The following is a 17864-nucleotide window of genomic DNA, read 5'->3' as shown; positions in this document are numbered from 1 at the left end:
AAGACTATTTGGATACTTTTAAAGAGTTAGTAGTTCTGTGAAAAAGCAAAAGTCTGTAATGATTCTCAAATACAGCAAACCAAATGAGGCAGGCTAAGAGAAATCAGGCTGGAATTCCAATATTTACAGAATCTCCTAATGGTTGATCAACCCAAAACCGTGTGCATACTGTGGTGAGGTTTCGGTTTACATCTAAATCCCACTATTGTAAGTCAGGCCAATACAAAGTTGAGCTGAGCTCCTTATGGGGTGCCAAATCCCATCGACTCTGTTCTTCAGTTAAAACTTAACCAGGCTGCAAGAAGAGGAGTGGGCCTTGGAAGGGCACAGCTCAGAACACAGAGGCTCAGAGGGACTGGTTCTGGGACTGGCCAGGCTCTGGGTCAAAGCTCAGAATAGCAGGTCAATCCCCAAGTGTGCAACCTCCATTCTCGACCTAATCTAGGAGAGCAGTTTGCTTCCGTATTTCTGGGTGAGTAAATTGCAATCATGGGATGAGAAAGTGGTGATCCAGTAGCACTGATCTCGATACTGGATTAGTAACTGGCTTCTTACGATGTTTGAACGCACTCAGTAATGTGAGATATTAAATGTCTGGTTTATTCATTTCCAGGAGCCCCGTAAGTGCTTAGGATCTGCGCCCCTCGCTCCGTCAAGAGATCAAGTAGATTATGTGTGCAATCATTTGAAGTGTCTAAGGGAACTGAGTTCATCAGGCTCGTAAGGCATGCTAAATATTTAGGGGGAAGTCGATCTGTCAAATTTCTAATCTAATTGAGCATTAATCAAAGAATGGGAAAGTTTTATATCCAAATTATAAGATTAATCAGTACAGTGATGTCTAGAAGGCAAGTGTAAAGGCTTCAGGAAAATTAGATTTTTAGTTTAATGACTTGAATAAATTGATTATAAATTAAAATACAAATAATGCACAGGTCCCCTAAATGGATGTGGTTCCCCCACTAGATTGTGACCAAATGACACCCCCTCCCCAAGGGCAGGCCTGAGTGTGTTCTGTTCTCACATCTCTCCCATCAGAGCACAGCCCTGGCACACAGCCACACCGATGTGTACTGAATGAATGAATGGAACGAGGTGCTGGGTGGAGGCTGCAGGCCCAGGCCCCCCACCCCAGCCAGCCGATCCCCACCCCCATGGCACACAGACGCAAAGAGGGAAGCGCACTGCCTTTATTAATACTTCAGCCCGCAGGAGACCTCAGGCCAGAGGCCGAGCCCGAGGGTCTGGCCATCCTTGCCTGGCCCACAAGGCTCTGCCCAGAGGTGCTCAGGATGGGCAGTGGATGGGCTCCAGTGCTCAGCATTTCCCAAGAGGGCAGCGGCCTGGGAAGAGGGAGAACAGGGCTCTGGTGAGGTCTGGCCCCCTCCTCACCTCCCGGGGGATCTGAGCCCTCTGCCTCCTCTGGTCTCTGAGGTCAGTCACTCAGCAGACACCTACAGGCAGCCTGAGAGCCTGCTATCCCTCCCAAGGGCTGGGGGCCCAGTACAGCCTGGAAGGGTGACAATGGTGGCATGTGGCAAGTGGGGGACAGGGCCAGTGTGCTCCCTCTCACCTCCGTAGCCATTTCTCAGCAGGCCACTGCTGTCTCTTTTCACCTCGGGGCCCCCTAAGGCACACACAGACAAGCTAGGGCACCCGGTCACCAGAGGACTTCGGAGTCCCCTTGCCCACCCCAACTTCATTCCAGGCCCTGGCAGACCCCCACTCACCCAAAGGCCTGAAGCCCAGCTCTGGTCTCAGCTGCCCGTAGGGCCCTTGTGGGGAGGGACAGAAGGTGGGAGCACTGAGTCCCCAGTGGCCCTCGCTTCAGCTCTGTCACCTCCCCATCTTGGTCCAGTGTCCAGGATCATGCTCACGTCCCCTGCTCCGCCTGCCCCTCCTCCACCCCCACTCATTCCTGCTTATTCCCTCCTGTGCCCCTCCCACTCCCTCCGCTACCAGTGCTGCCCTCCATCTCTGCAGGGCTGTGGGGTGGGCCTGGGCCCAGGACTTAGCTCCCCAAAGCCACCCCTGACCCCCCACAGCACTCTTCCACACACCCCATTACCTGGCTGGCTCCTGACCCCAGGATATGCACCTCCAGCCCCATATCCAGGCTTCAAGGCGGCCCCCCAGGGCTGGAGGGAGGGCCAGGGAGAGCCCCTCAGGGACCCGGCCTGACCTGCAGGAAGAGAGCTGACATGGGCACCCCGCCCACTGGTCCTGGACGTCTAGGACGCCCCAGTCCTCCCGGGACCTCAGAGCCCCCGCCCACTCAGCCTGGCCCCCACGGCCCTTGCTGGGGTTCACTCTGCTCCCCAAACACTCATTTCTTACTGTTTCCTTCAGGGGCTGGAGCTGCAGCTCTGGGGTCCACAAGCGTTTCCTCCCCATACCCTGCAAGAGATCCAAGCGATTCCTGCCCAGCCCCTGGACGTCCCTTCTCCTCACCCCTGCACTGTCCCCCGGGTCTGACTCACCATTCCTAAAGCCATTGGCCCCAGGGAACCCTGGAGGAGAACAAAGAAGGTCAGCGCAGGAGCAGCCCCTGAGCCGGGGTCCCCCACACTCCCCACACCCTCCAGGCACCTGGCTGTGGGCGGGCCTCGGGGAAGACCCCAGCTCCCAGACCACCATTCCTGTAGCCAAAACCTGCAGGAGAAAGGTTGGAGAGGGGCTGGGGGGCAGCACTGGGGGACCAGCGGGACCCCTCATGGAGAGACAGACTGACTCAGATGTAACCTGGAGAGGACCCCACAAGTTCCCCCACCCTCAGCCAGCTAACCCTGTGCAACCTCTGGATCCCAACTTCCAGAAGCCTCCCTGACCTCCCTCTGGGCAGCCTTCCTTTCCACCCGGCCTCAGTCTGTCACTACACCCTCGCCTGAGACAGGATTGCACCCGGTTCTGGCCACCATTATGGCCCAGTGCATAGTGAATATGTGCTGGGTGAATAAGGAAAGAGACAGATGGACACAGCGAGAGATAGCACCAAGGAGGGCTCGCCGTGAGGGAGACACTAGCTCGTGCCCAACGTGGGCGCCACGGGGGGCTCACCGACTTTCTGGGGCTTGAGGCCACCACCAAAGCCTAGAGGAGAGGAAACAGGGGTCAGAGATGGGGGGTCAGAGATAGCTGCAGTCTGTGCTCCCCTCATCCTGAGCTGGTGGAGGGGAAAGGAGGGGTGGGGAGAAGACCCTAGACTCACCCAGTTCTGCTCCTGGTCCATAGCCATTCAGAGGCTGGTACCCTGTGAAGAGAATGGAGATCAGAGGGGAGGACCCAGATTTTCCCTCATTCCTTGGGGGCCAAGTATGGACCTTAGGGACTCTGAGGAGGAAGAACGGATTCTCCCTATCCACAAAGAACAGAACCAGAAGAAATGAGCTTAGAAAGCAGCAAGAGAGACTGAGGGTAGGCTCGGCGAGGGACTTCCTGGCCTTAAGGTGCCCAAACAGCCGAGGCAGGTGGGGAACAAGAGTGATGGAGGATTGACCTGATCTAGCATGGGGACGGGGAGCAGACAGACTCACACCTGCTTTCTGAGGTTTCAGTCCCCACTGGATGGCTGGAGTCGGTGCTAGGAAGAAAGCCAGGGGACAGGAGTGAGCTCAGAGCAGGGTGGGTCAGGAATGGGGCAGCCTGCCCTGGGGGCAGGGGCTGGGGGGAGCTGCCATATTGGGGGCCACACGTGGTCTCAGGACCAGAGTTCAGCTTTTCCGCAGCTGGCTCACTGTGACAAGCCTCAGTCTCAACTGGAGAACGGGTACAGAGGCTTCTGAGCAGCCCGACCTGGCCCAGCCCCTCCTGGGACCAGGTCCCCCCAGTTGTCCCCCTCCACACTGACCTGGGAAGTTGCCATTCTGCACTGGGGGAGGGGGCTGGGATTTTGGGCCCCAGCCACCCCCTTTATCAGAAGGGCCCCCTGGAGTGGGAGCCCTAGGGAGAAGCAGAGGAGGGCCCCTCTCATTGCAGGGACCTGGATTGGGAGGGAGAGAGCACTGAGCCCAGGCCAGCGCCCACCCCAGTCTGCCCTCCTGGACTCGGCTTGGCCAATTCATCAGCCAATTCTAGGGCAGACACAGCTTCCAAAGGAGGAGGTTGGCCAGGTCAGAAAAAGTCCAGCTCCCAGGGGCCACGACCTGCTCTGGGGACGAGGTGACCCAGCCACCTGATGTGGTTCCTGCTGTTTGCCCACCATCCCCCCTACCTCCCTCCTCATCATTCCCCTTCTAGCCCTGGAGGCCTCACCTGGCTGGGCCCCCAGCCCGTTTCCATTGCCATATCCTGGAGAGGAAAGCAGGGATGTGAGAGGCAGTATTTAGGGGAGGGGGGTTCTGGAAGGAGAGGCAGGAGGAGGTGCAGGACAGATATGGAGGGATCTCTCACTCACCTGGCTTCTGAGGTTTCACACCCCCTCCCAGACCTGCAGGAGAGACAGAGGCCGCTTCAGACCCTACCAGCCCTGGCCCTAAGAATGAGCCCTCTCTGGGGCCGGCCAGGTGGTGCAAGCGGTTAAGGTGCGCCTGCTCTGCTGCAGTGGCTTGGGGTTCGCCGGTTCGGATCCGGGGCGCGCACCGACACACCGTTTGGCAAGCCGTGCTGTGGCGGTGTCCCATATAAAATGGAGGAAGATGGGCACGGATGTTAGCCCAGGGCCAGTTTTCCTCAACAAAAAAAGAGGAGGACTGGCAGATGTTAGCACAGGGCTGATCTTCCTCACACACACACAAAAAAAGAATGAGCCGTCTCCCTCCCCTACTGGGGCCCCCACTGCCCTCACCTGGTGGGAGCTGCAGTGCCCTCCCTAGCAGGGATCCTGGGAGGAAGAGCAGGCATGAGGGCAGGGGCTGGGGTGGGTCAGACCCCACCCTGCCCCTTCTCTTCCCCAGGACCCCTCTTTGCCCCATGGGGCCCTGTGGCCCTCCTCCCCTCTCGACCACCTCCCAGCACCCCAGGGCCCACCCCTGCCTCCCTCACCTGGCTGGGCCCTTTCGCCTGGGAAGGCTCCAGCTCCCAGCCCATTGCTGTACACTGGGGAGAGAGGGTGGGGGTCGCGAGGGGGAACGGGGTAGGTGGAGTAGACAGTTTCTGGGGGTAGAGGGAAGTAGGGGGGTCTAATCTTGACACCAATTCCAATTCTGGGGGTTTCCAACACCACCAGGCAATTCTCAGACCCCACCTGGGTGTCCTATAATTTAACTCAATTCTGACACTATTTAACCTGGAGATGGCGTTATATCCCACAGGTTAAGGGCTCAGTCCCACAAGACTGTTCCCCTCCTCACCCATTTCAGATGCCAATCGCCAGTCCAGGTTGTCACCTGTGCTTCTGACCGACCAGCTATAAATCGGAGGTTCCCATGACCTCCTCCTTGGGTTCGATTAATTTGCTGGAGCGGCTCACAGAACTCAGGAAAACAGTTTACTTACTAGATTACCGGTTTATTATAAAAGGATATAACTCGGGATCAGCCAGATGGGAAAGATGCACAGAGCAATGTATGGTGGAGGGGTGCAGATCCTCCATGCTGTCCCCACATCCCTATATGTTCACTGTTCACGGACTCGAAGGGAAGCTCTCCAAACCCAGTCCTTTTGGGTTTTAATGGAGGCTTCATTACACAGGCATGACTGGTTCACTCCTTGGCCATCAGTAATTGACCTCACTCCCCAGCCCCACCCCCTCCCTGAGGTCAGGGGTGGGACTGCAAGTTCCCACCCTCTAATCACCAGCCCCAAGCCCCCAGCCTTAGGCGACCCAGGGGAAGTCCAAAAGTCACCTCATTAACACAACAAAAGACACCTTTAGCACCCTCCTTACTTACGAAATTCCACAGCTTTTAGGACCTAGCTCTGTGCCAGGAACAGGAGGAAGACTGAATATATATCTCTTATTATAAATCTCAGTATCACGAGTGGAAGAGAGAAAGAGATTACCTGGCTTTTGCGGTTTCACGCCCTCACCAATGCCTAGAGAAGAGATGGGAGCAGGTGAGGCACCCGTGACCCACCCACTGGGCCTCTCCCCCAGAGCCCTGGCGTCTGGCCCCCAGCGTCCACTACCATACCTGGTGCGTAACTGATAGGAACCCGAGGGCCTGTGGGGACCGAGAGGGAGAGGCTGAGGTGCAGGAGGCTGGGGTCTGGGCGGCTTTTTTCTCCCAGTTTAGGAACCAGAAAGCCTAGGGCCTCCTCTGCCCATGCCACCTGCCTTCATTGCCAACTCTGCCCTCTCCAAGTCTGGCAGGAACCCAGAGAGGCATCTCAGAATACGGTCTGGATGAGGACCACCTCCTCCCCAGCACCCTTCCTCTCTCCTCCTCTCCTAGTCCCCAGCTCTCCCAACCCCCCAGTACCTGCTCTGTAGCCATTCTGAGCTGGGAAGCCTGCGAGGTAGCCATTCTGAGCTGGGGGGCCTGCGGGGTAGCCATTCTGAGCTGGGGGGCCTGCAGGGAGGGAGGGACGTGCAGGGGGTTTGGGAGCCTGGCTAAGGTGGGGGTGAGGGGCAGGCCTGTAGTCCCCACTTCAGAGCCAAGCCTGAACCAGGGGTCCCCCAGCCCCTCATAACTATTCACCAATCCTGCCCCTGGAAGGCCTGGAGGGAGGTGGGAGAGGACACCCAGACGCGGACCCCCACCGCAGACCCCACCAGTCTCACCTGGCTGGGCTCCCAGCCCATTGCCATTCCCGAAACCTGGGGGGACACACCGAGGTGGGGGTGTGAACGGGGGGAGGGGAGCTCAGGGTTTTGGGGAGGCGGAGAGAGACAGGCAGGGGGAGGCTCACCTGGCTTCCGGGGTTTCACGCCGCCTCCAAAGCCTGGTAGAGGGACAGGGAGCAGGTGAGGGACCAGGCCCCATCTCTGGGCCTCCCCAGAACTCCAGCCCACCCCTACCTGGTCCATAGCCATTTTGAGCCGCAGGGCCTCTGGGGATAAGGGGGGCATAATAAAGCTGGCCATGGGGCTGAGGGGGTGAGGCCAGCACTGAGGTCCCTTGGTCTGGCTCCCATTCCTCTCCCCATGGTCCTTGGTGCCCTGGAACATTCATGAAGCAGGTAGTCCCCTCTGCTCAGAGTCCCACACAGGCCCAGCGCAATGCACTTAGGTCTGCGGGAGGCGGGGGCAGAAAAAGAAGCCTGAGGGGGACAAGGGACAGGATGGCTCACCTCTCACCTGGCTGCTGGGGTTTCCTGCCCCCCTCCCAGGCCTAGGGAGGCCGAGAGGCTGACATTGCCTCTGCCAGGCCTCTCCCGACCCCCAGGCCCCAACCCTCCATCCTCTTGTCCTCCTGGTCTTCTGTGCCCCCAGCTCTTGCTTCTCTCCTTCCTCCCAACCCCTCAGGCCCCGGGTCCAGCTGCCCTCACCTGGCCGGGCTCCCAGTCCATTTCCATTACCGTATCCTGGGGAGGAGAAACAGGGGCGGGCTGAGGGTCAGTGTCTGCAGGGGTTCAGGAGGAGGCAGGACAGAGTCGGGGGGCCTCAGAGACAAGGCTGGGGGTGCAATAGCGTCTCTCCCTCAACTGGCTTCTAATGGTTCATGCCCCCTCCCAGGCCACAGGCCAACTCCTCCATCTCCCTGCTCGGCACACAGCCCCCTGCCCTCCTGGGCCCCTGTCCCCGCTCCTCGCCCTCCCCTCTCCCACTAAGGATGCTGCTCTTCTGCCCCAGAAAAGGCCCCCCTCCCAGCCCTTTCCCGGATCCTGGGGAGTGATGGGAGGTGTGAGTAGGGGGTGTTCTGGCTTCAGAGGGACATGGAGAGAGACAAGACTGGGGCAGGACTCACCTGGCTTCTGGGGTTTCATGCCCCCTCCAAAGCCTGGTAGAGGGACAGGGAGCAGGTGAGGGACTCAGGAGCCCCCATCTCCAGGCCTCCCCAGGGTCCTCTCACTCTGCTCTTACCTGCTCCATATCCGTTCTGGGCTACCTGGCCTGTAGGGAGAGGAAGGGTGAGCTGGAGGGATTTGGGGTCCGGCTGAGGTGGAAGTGAAGGTCCCCTCTCTTGGACTAAGCCAGAAAGCTGGAATCCTAGAGGCTTTCTCCCAGCACCCCCACAATTATTCACCAATCCCGCCTCTCCAAGGCCTGGAGGGAGGAGGGAGAGGATGCCCAGACGCAGACCCCCCCAGACCCCGTCAGTCTCACCTGTCTGGGCTCCCAGCCCATTCCCGTTTCCAAATCCTGGGGGGACAGATCAAGGTGGAGGTGAGAGGGGGAGGGGGTAGCAAACTTTGGGAGAGACAGAGATACAGGCAGGGTGAGGCTCACCTGGCTTCTGAGTTTTCACACCTCCTCCAAAGCCTGAAGGCAAATGGGGAACAGGTGAGGGACCAAGGAGCCCCCCATCTCAGAGCCACCCCCAGACCCCAGCATCCTGACTCCAGCTTCTCTCAACTCCCAGTACCTGCTCCGTAGCCATTCTGAGCTGGGAGGCCTGCTGGGTAGCCATTCTGAGCTGGGGGGCCTGTGGGGGAGGGAGGGACAAGCAGGGGGTTTGGGACCCTGGCTAAGGTGGGGGTGAAGGGCCGGCCTATGGTCCCCACTTCAGAGCCAAGCCTGAACCAGGGGTCCTGGACACTTTCTTCCAGACTCTCTTAACCACTCACCAATCCTGCCCCTGGAAGACCTGGAGGGAGGTGGGAGAGGACACCCAGACGTGGACCCCCACCCCGGACCCCACCAGTCTCACCTGGCTGGGCTCCCAGCCCATTGCCATTCCCGAAACCTGGGGGGACACACCGAGGTGGGGGTGTGAATGGGGGGAGGGGAGCTCAGGGTTTTGGGGAGGCGGAGAGAGACAGGCACGGGGAGGCTCACCTGGCTTCTGGGGTTTCACGCCCCCTCCAAAGCCTGGGGAAGAGATGAGCAAGTGAGGACCCAGAAGCCCCTCATCTCTGGGCCTCTCCCCAGAAACTCAGCCCCTGCTCCCAGCTTCCACCCCCATCTGCTGTCTACCTGGTCCAAAGCCATTTAGAGCTGCGAGACCTACGTGGAGGGTGACACAGGAAAGTTGGGGGTGCTGAAGCAAGAGTGGCCCCCAGCCTCCCACACCCTGCCCCCTGGATCCTGGCCCTCCCCTCACATCCCTCCATTCAGCCTGCACAGATTCACAAAAGGAGTAGGGGAGGTGATTGGTGGACCTGTGGCAGGAGCCCCCTCACAGCTGCCCTCTGCCTTCTGGCTCTGAGACTCCCTGGCGGCCTTCAATGCCGCCACTTCTCCCGGCCCCCACACTGGCCGCTGGCGAGCCCAGCCCTGGAAATGCTCTTCCTCACATTCTCCGACTCCCACTGAGTCCTGGAGCCAAGAGTTTCTCACGTATAAACAAGGTCTTGCACGCTCTGCTTAAAACCCCAAGGGTGTGTCCCACTGCCTGGGATAAACCCCCCAGGGCTCCAGCCCCCTCCTTGGGGCAGGCACTCAGGTAAGGGGCGGGGGGGGGGGGGCACCACCCTGACTTCCCCCTCCGAGCACCCCCATGCTAGCAACCCCCTGGGTGGGCCCCCAGGCCATTGCCAATGCATATCCTGAAGAGAGAAAGCAGTGTGAGGAGATGGTTTGGGGGGGGACAAGGACAGGGGTGGGTGGGGACAGAGTCAACATGGGGGACAGGAGGGCAGGGTCTCTGGCTAGCCTGGTGTCTGAGGTTCCAAACCCCCTCCCAAGCCTGGAGAAAGACCAGGCGTGTGACTGGACCACATGCAGACCCCTCCTTGCCCCCATCCTCCCCACAGAGATCAATTTTCTGCCCTCCCCTAGCTCCTCCTCTCCTTTCTAGAACCCAGCTTGGCCTGGTGCCCTCACCTGGCTGGGCTCCAACTCCTGGGAAGGCCCTGGTTCCCACCACATTCCCGTTGTCAAATCCTGGGGAGACAGCAGGAGGGAGTAAGAGGGATCAGAAGTGGGGGGCGGGGGACAGGGACAGAGGGACAGGGTAGGGCTCACCTGGCTTTTGGAGTTTCACGCCCTCTCCAATTCCTGAGAAAGAGACAGGGACCAGGTGATGGAGCTTGGAACCCCTTGAATCCCCAAACCCAAGCATATGCCCCCAGCTCTCAGCCCCCTCCCCTACGTGGTCCCTGGCCACCATTCTGAGCCACAGGGCCTGTGGAGAGAGGGCGGGCGGAGGCTGGAGGTGGGCCAGTGTGCGGTCCCAGCTGCCAGGTGGGCTCACACCTCCTGTGCTTCCTCAGCCCAGGACCTTTGTGCCCCCCACCACCAGTTCTTCTCAGGGAGCATGTCCCGAGAAAGGCCTGAAAGTCTGGGAGACCCTCCCCAAGACCACAACTCAAGCCATAGGAGGGGCAGCAGCCCAATGAAGGGAGCAGTCCCTGGAGGGGTGACACAGTGCCGAGCTGGGGACAGGGTGATAGGGCGGGGCTCTCTCCTCACCTGGCTTCAGGGATTTCACGCTGCCTCCCAGGCTTACGGAGAGACAGAGAGAAGTTGACACTGACCCCAACCAGCCCCTCCACTAAGAATGCTGTCAGGACCCTGAACCCCCCTTGCCTGCCCCTCCCTGCAGCCCAGGACCCTGAACCCCACTTGCCTGCCCCTCCCTGCAGCCCCGGCCCCAGCCGCCCTCACCTGGCAGGGCTCCTGCCCCCGGAAAAGCGCTGACTCCTAAACCATTTCTGATCCCAAATCCTGGGGACACAGAAGTAGGGGCTGTAAGCAATGAGGTGGGCAGGTTCGGGCACGCAGAGGGGGCTGGGATGGAAATGGGGGGGGAGTGACAAGACGGGGGCAGGACAGGGCTCTCCACCCATTTGGAGGTTTCATGCCCCCTCCTAGGCCTGAGGAGAGACCAAGAGGCTGAGCCCCCTGCCCTCCCCCCAGAACCCAAGTCTCTCCCCTACTGGTTCCCTGATTCCAGCTCTGCCCCCTCCCTTCTCCCTCCCTGAACCCCAGGGCGGTGCCCCAGGTGTCCTCACCTGGCTGGGCTCCCAGCCCTGGGAAGGCCCCAGCTCCCAGCCCGGTGCCATATCCTGGGGAGACAGAGCCAGAGGACAGAATGAGGAGGAGGGGGCTGGGGCTTCAATGGGAGCAGACAGACAGTGATGGCTGGTGGACAGAGGGTCGGGTGTAGAGCGGAGTCTCACCCAGCTTCTGAAGTTTCACACCTCCTCCAAAGGCTGGGGAGAGACATGTGAGAGATGAGGGGACCCCAGGGACCCAGCCTCTTCCTGGGGCTCCATAGCCATGCTGAGGTGAGGGGTGAGGCCGGGGGTGCTTGGGGTCCCAGCTGAGGTGGGGGTGAAGCAGGGGTGTCCTGTTCTCCCTTTCCCAAATCAGACATCAGGAACCCTTATGGCCCCTCCCTCCACCTCCAGTGGAGTCACCAGCTCTGTCCTGGGGGACTCTGGGAGAAGACCCTCCCAATGCTGACCAGGCCGTATCCCCCCATGTCCATACCCATCCCTCTTCCCCACCTCACCTGGCTGGGCTGCAGCACCTGGGAAGGCGCCTGCTCCCAGCTGGTTCCCGTTCCCAAACCCTGGGGAGACAGGGCAGGCAGGGTCAGAGAGGAGTAAGGGAGTAATGGGGGGGCCGGGCATAAGAGATGGGGAGAGACAGGTAGGCTGGGGGGCTCGCCTGGATTGTGGGCTTTCACATCCCCTCCAGTGCCTGAGAAGGAGATGGGGATCAAGGGACGGTCTCACCCCATTTCAGGGGTGCCCTTAGACTCCCGGCCCCAGCTCCCCCCCACCTCAGGCCCATCTCTACCTGTTCCACAGCCATAATGAGCTGGAGGGCTTGTGGGGAGAGGGAGGGATGAACTACAGAGGTTTGGGGTCCCAGCTGGGGTGGGGGTGCAGGACCCAGCCAGAAACAGCAAACCTGAAGGCTCCCCATCTGCCCCTCCCCAGATCATTCACCAATCCTGCCCTCCCACCCCACCCCCGAGGCCTGGGAGGGAGGCAGGGAGAGGACCAACTCCCAGACCCCACCGCTCTCACCGGGCTGGGCTCCCAGCGCATTCCCGTTCCCAAGTCCTGGGGGATAGATGGAGGTGAGGGGTGTGAGAAAAAGACGGAGAGACAGAGAGAGAGACAGAGAACTGCGCAGGGCACGGCTCGCCTGCCTTCTGAAGTTTAACACCCCCTTGGAAGCCTGGGGGAGACCCAGGTAGCAGATGAGGAACCCAGAATCCTCTCCCTCAGGGTCTCCCCAGGACCCCCACCCCCAGCCTGCTCCCAGCTGGTCCAGGGTCACACAGCGAGCCAGGCTTGCCTGCCTGGGGGCTGGGCTTAGTGTGCTAACAGAGGAACAAGCAGGGACAGGAAAGAATCTGGGGTGCCCAGGGCAAGGTACAAAAGTGAGATGACACCAGAACAGTCTTGATGGATTCCTGGGGGGAGGGGAGTGTGTGCAGGAGGGAAACGAAGAGGCCTGCCAGAAGGGGCCACAGGGGGGCTTCTCTGCCTGGGGGGCATCAGTGCTGTCCCCGCCTATTTCTGAGATGGCTGCCCCCAACCCCCAAATCCCATTTGCCCATCCCTTACCTGCTCCTAGGCCACTGGGGAGGCCGTAGCCTGGGGGCAAAATGAGAGGTTGAGTCTAGGGGGGCAAGAGGGGCCAGGAGCTGGGGTGCCCCACCCTCATTTGGAGGACACAGAGCTGCCCCCACCTTGCCCACCCTCTCAGCCAGCTTTACCTGATCTGTAGCCATTCAGGGTCCCTAAGCCTGTGGGGTTGGGGAGAAGGGGGGTGACTTAGGAGAGGGCAAAGAGGGCTGAATCTGGATGCTCCCCGGCCCGTTCTGCAGAGGCCCCCACTGGGCCTCAGTTTCCCCTCTGGTCACAGGAGGGGCAAGGACAGAGTCAGGTGAGCAGAACAGAGCAGGGAGAGCAGAGGCTGAAGGGTCGCTAGGCGTGGAGGGAGGTGTCTGGGCCATACCCCTAGGGCACATCCTCAGGGACATGTGCACCTCTCTCCTCCATTCTTACCTCAGAGGGTCTTTGGACCCCTCCCTTCCTGGAAATCTCATCCTCCTCGTCCCCTACCCCCCAAGTCTTTCTGTCCTGCAGCTCAGATGCATCAGGTCTCAGGAGGGAGCCCCTTTTCCCACCCTTAGGAGCCCAGGTCCCTGGAGTGAAGACCCTTCTGTGACACCCAGCCTCCACTTGCCCCAGCCCTGGGCCTTGCTCCAGCTCGCCTTGTCCCCTCCCCTCCCATCCCACCTCCAGGCCTTTGCCCTGTCTTGCTCCCAGGGATGTCCTTTCCCTTTCCTGTCACAACCTGCCCCCCTTGAAGACCCAGGTCCAGGCTCCTCCTCTGTGCTTGATGTTCTCATGCCCAGAGCTGAGATTCCTCCCTATCCCAACTCCATTCCAATGGTGGCAGGTGTCCGTGCTCCCCACACTTGAACTGACCATGGACAAGGAGGGACCTTGTGCTCTCCTAGGCCCCACTTGTGGATCCCAGAGCTGAGGAACATCTGGTGCTCTCCCCCAGAGAACTCCCAGACCCCTGGGGGGAGACACCAGGCCCTCTTCCTTGACCCCAGTGCCAGGAGGGTCCACTTACCTTTCCCCAGGCCAGGAGACAATGGAGGTAGCCCTGGGGAGCAAGGAGGGCACTGACTCAGGGGCAATGACCCCAAAGATGGAGAGGGGGCAGGACCCAGGCATCTCTCCCCCAGCACCCCAAAACCCTGCCCAGCCCAGACTTCACACACCTGACACCCCGCCTCCACAGCCCCAGTATCTGACCCAATGCTGTCCCTAGACCCCCAGCCCCAACCTCAGCTGTTCAGACCCTCTAGCCCTCTGCCCGGCCTTACCGCCTTGCAGGCTTTCAGAAGTCAGGCAGAGCAGGAAAAGGGTGGTGGGGAAGGCCTGGGCGCCCATGGTGCCGGGCAGAGTGGGAGAGCACACGGCCTTTGGGCCTTTAAACCCCCTGCTGGGTGGAGGCCTTCACCCAAGCCCCCCAGCTGTGAGTAGCAGAGGCTCTGCTGGCAGACCCCGGGGGGCCAGCCCCCACTCCCTGTGTGCAGGAGTCCAGCCCCTGGCCTCCTCCCTGCCCCACCTCTCATCCATCATGGGCGCTGACAGCCAGGACAGACAAGCCCCACCTGGCCCCCCGAGGCTCCTCCACTCCTGTCAGGGACTGGGGCCTGGCGCCAGGCCTGGAGGGCTCAGATGCTCCCCCAGCAGCTGGCAAGGGGCAGGCGGGCACTCCAGGCCCAGCCCCAACACAGCTGGGGAGAGGGGGGAGCCAGGCCCAGAACTGTGGGTGTGGCTGGCAGGGGAGACTCAGAATGAGTTACAGTGTTACTCCTTTAGATAGCCAAGGGGGCAGAGGCCACAGAGTGTTAGGGAGTTACAGGGGCGGATGGTGAGGCAATAGTGTAGCAGAGTGTACCTGACAGGCAGACAGGTCCATAAAAAGAGCCAGGGTGTTATTTCTCTATCCCTGGAGACAGCAGGGACCACACCTGGAGATGGCCCTTCCTCCCCAACGGAGGCTGGGCTTGCAAGAGTGGGCCTGAGCCTCCCCTCCACGAGGCATGGTGGCACAGAGGGACGTGTCACCCAGCGCTCAGGAGGCCCTCCCAGCTTCCCTTCCATCTCCTGCTCAGCTCCAGCAGTACCAACTCTAACTTTGGGGGACAGACTCTGGGGGGGCCACTGCTCAGGGTGGGGTGGGGCAGGATTGCCAGAGGGTGCTAGTAACCCCTCCCCATTCCTAGGTGGCGGGCACATGAGCCTGAAGCCTGGGCTGGGTGCAGGGGGCTTGGTGGGGAGCTGAGGACAGGAGGACAGGAGAGGCAGGCCTGGGAAACCGGGAGTGGGAGGTCTGGGCACCAGCCCCCACCTCCTCCAGTGAGTCTGTGGACCTCACCCACTAGCAGGGACAGCAGTGACTCCAGCCCCCTGGACTTTTGTCCAGAAGGCCCTATACCCTCTCTCTGCTGGCCTGCCCCCTGCTCAGCCAGCCCCTTGTGGCACCTCTGGCTAAGGAGTCCAGCCTGCCAAACCAGGCAGCCTGGTGGGGAGGGGGCCTGGAGAGGGGCTACAGTGAGGAGAGGGCAGTAGGGAGGCGGCCTCTCGGTGTGAGGCCTCTGAGCCCACAACACCTAGGGGGCCAGGTCCCCCCGCCAGTGGACTGCAGGGCCTTTACCAGGTCCCCCCGCACTCACAGTCCCCCCAGCACCGAGCCGTGCCTGCACCTCACCTCCCTCTTGCCTCCCCCCCACAGACTGGGCTGCACCCCTTGCTGCCCTCTCCCCACACGAAGGCCCCCACCCAGGGATCACGCTGACATGAGCACACCCACCTCCCCACACAGACTCACCTTTGCACAAGGCCCCTCCACTCCCGCTGGGCCTCCTCAGCACAGTGCCCCGGCGCAGCACCCCACATGCCCACCTCCTAGCCTGCCCAGAAGGCTGGACCTTCCACTGGCTGCTGGACCTTCCAACCACCCCATGAGAGCCCAGGACAGCTGGGACTATGCATTCAGGCTCCCCGGGAGGGCTTTCCTGCCAGGCCCCCTGCTCCAGCCCGAGGCAGCAGGCACTGGCTCCTGGTCTCCTCACAGAGGGCAGCTGCGAGGCCCCATGGTTGGTTGCAGGCTAGGCGCTAGATTCAGATGCAGATCGGGCTCACACACCTGCTCTCTCTGGCTGGGGAGCTCAAGCAGGAGTCCGACCCCCGAATCTGTCCACTGTCCTCTAAAATGATGACACTAATAGTAGCACTGTCTCAGGACTATCAGGGGAGCTATTTCTGACCCCATTCTACAGATGGGAAACAGGCAGAGAGGAGAAGGGTCTTGGCCCCTATTGTGCGACTTCGGAGCAGTGGGGCTGGATTTCAAGCCAGGCAGTCCATGGGGACCCCCGAGTCCACAGTCCTCCCTTCTCTGCTAGTCCACACACTTCTGCATGGGTAGCAGACCCAGTTGCCCCAGACACACCAGTGGGCATGGGCGTCGCTCTCTGCCCGCCCCACACCAGTCTGGGCTCAAGGTGTCTGCTTGAGAGCTGGGATAGCTGAACGCCTACACAGACCCAGACACATGGCTCACCCGCAGGGTGCCAGGGAAGCCTGGCTCAGGAGGAGGCAGGCAGGGCGACCAGGAGGGGCCACGCGGGAGGTATGGGCTGGGTGCCTGCTTGGCCACCGCCAGCGGGAATGCCAGGGCCCGCCACCACTGCCAGGCTGCCTGGTGCTGGCATGGGCCTGTGGAAAATACCAGCCAGCCTGGGGCCTCAGGCCAGCCTGACGCTGCTCAGGACCAGGGCTGGGCACAGTTGGGCACCCCCCCACCCCCAGCACAGCCGGTCGCCCCAGCTCCCCTTCAGCCCCACCCAGGCAAGGCTGGCCTGGGAGCACAGAGCCTCTGATGGAACTGAGCCTGGGCTACACTTTGCTCCCAGGCTCTGAATGGAGAGCAACTTTGAGGGGCCAGAGCTGGGAGCCCGGGGCAAGGCGACAGTTGGGGTGCTGGAAGTGCAAGGCGGAGGCCCAGGAAGTGCGTCGCCTGAAATGGCACAGCCTGTGTCAAGAGGCTCCCGGCCAGCTGCTCACAGCAGCAGCACCTGCCGGGCTGGGAATTCGGGGAGGACAGCTGGAGGGACGGCCAGGCGCCTGCAGAGCTGACACCTTCTGAATCCACAGCTGTACTAAAGGTCTCCTCTGGGCCCTCTCTATCTGGCAGCTCTTCAGCCCAGATCCCTGCATCGCCGCCTCTGGGACACCTTCCCTGGCACCCCCAGGCACCAGCACCGTGCAAAGCTGACTTCCGTTAACTCCCTGCCCCCCACCTGTCAGTTTATTAAAACCTTATGCCAGTGAGAAATATGGCGTACACATAGAAGCGTGCGTTAAGACAGAGATGTATAACATAAATCACTACAAAGCCAGCCCCTACGCAGTCGGCACCGGGGTCAAGACACAGAACACGGCCAGCTCCCCAGAAGCGCCCATCAGTCTCCTCTTTCCTGTTGGGGTAGCCACGTTTGCACTTGTGGCTGTCATTTCCTTGCCTTTAAGTCACGTTATTCCTGTTTCGGGGCCCCATCCCTCGATGGACTCTTCCCAGGGAGAGTCTGGGCCAGGCGCGGTGCTGTTGCGGTGAGGGGACACACGGGGGCGCGCGCGGCTCAAGCCGGCTCTCACCTGCACGTGCGGGCCGGACCCGGAGTCGGGTGCCTGGGCGGCGGTTGCCGGGCTTCTCCTGGACCGAGCCCCGGGCAAGCTTTGGTCTGGAACCCTGTGGGCCCGTGCGTCTCTGTCTCTGTGACCCCGAGGTGGGTGCCCGGGGTCCTGGTCTCTCTTTTCCAGGGGCCTCCTTTTGGCCCAGGCAGCTGCTTTGAAAACTGCAAAGCACTATGCAAATGAGTGTTACTGTTATTATTAAACAATGGGTAAGCTCCTACTGTGTGTTCGCCCGTGCTAAGCACTTCACATGCATGTTCTCATTTAGTGCTCATAAGCCCCAGGGAGGTCGTTACTATTACTGCTATCCTCATTTTACAAATGTGGAAACAGGCCCAGAGACATAAAGCAACTTGCCCACAACTGCACAGCCTCCGTGGGCAGAGTGGGGTTTGAGCCCTAATTTCCCTGACTCCACTGCTCATGCTCTTACCTGCTGTCTGTCCTTAACTTTACATTATAGTCCTTCCACACAGGGAAACGTCCATTGGAAGCATGTTTTTGAATCAAAAACATACTTTTTTAAGTCACTGTAAATAAGACTTTCAAGAACAGGCAGTTGGGAGCCACCTGGTGGGCCACCTGGTGGTGTAGTGGTTAAGTTCGCATGCTCGGTTTCGGTGGCCCCGGGGTTCACAGGTTCGGATCCTACATACTGCTCATCAAGCCATGCTGTGGCAACGTCCCATATATAA

The 17864-nt window shown here is 60.5% G+C and overlaps 1 protein-coding gene across 1 annotated transcript; it reads right to left on the bottom strand.

Annotated features, from left to right (window-relative positions):
- Positions 1 to 1175: 1175 nt before the first annotated feature.
- Positions 1176 to 13879, bottom strand: GREP1 (glycine rich extracellular protein 1). Its single transcript, XM_087417799.1, has 37 exons — positions 13788 to 13879; positions 13532 to 13564; positions 12508 to 12537; positions 11962 to 11997; positions 11439 to 11498; positions 11104 to 11136; positions 10936 to 10989; positions 10589 to 10648; positions 9947 to 9979; positions 9719 to 9865; positions 9142 to 9342; positions 8819 to 8851; positions 8406 to 8465; positions 8270 to 8302; positions 7904 to 8182; positions 7788 to 7820; positions 7369 to 7404; positions 6899 to 6928; positions 6790 to 6822; positions 6662 to 6697; positions 6390 to 6449; positions 6072 to 6101; positions 5941 to 5973; positions 4981 to 5034; positions 4784 to 4819; positions 4394 to 4426; positions 4252 to 4287; positions 3536 to 3580; positions 3209 to 3250; positions 3058 to 3090; positions 2590 to 2652; positions 2481 to 2510; positions 2338 to 2397; positions 2069 to 2182; positions 1731 to 1775; positions 1574 to 1627; positions 1176 to 1343 (listed from the first exon to the last, which is right to left on the bottom strand). Exons 1-37 carry the CDS (start codon positions 13852 to 13854, stop codon positions 1318 to 1320), a joined length of 2121 nt encoding a protein of 706 aa, XP_087273925.1. The 5' UTR covers positions 13855 to 13879; the 3' UTR covers positions 1176 to 1317.
- Between the last annotated feature and the right edge of the window lie 3985 nt (positions 13880 to 17864).

The sequence above is a fragment of the Ceratotherium simum genome, chromosome 26 (genome assembly GCF_057802395.1).
Source record: "Ceratotherium simum simum isolate JZ-2026a chromosome 26, ASM5780239v1, whole genome shotgun sequence".
NCBI lineage: Eukaryota > Metazoa > Chordata > Mammalia > Perissodactyla > Rhinocerotidae > Ceratotherium > Ceratotherium simum.
Note: the sequence above shows the minus strand (reverse complement) of the source record. Positions and strands in the feature narration are given on the sequence as shown.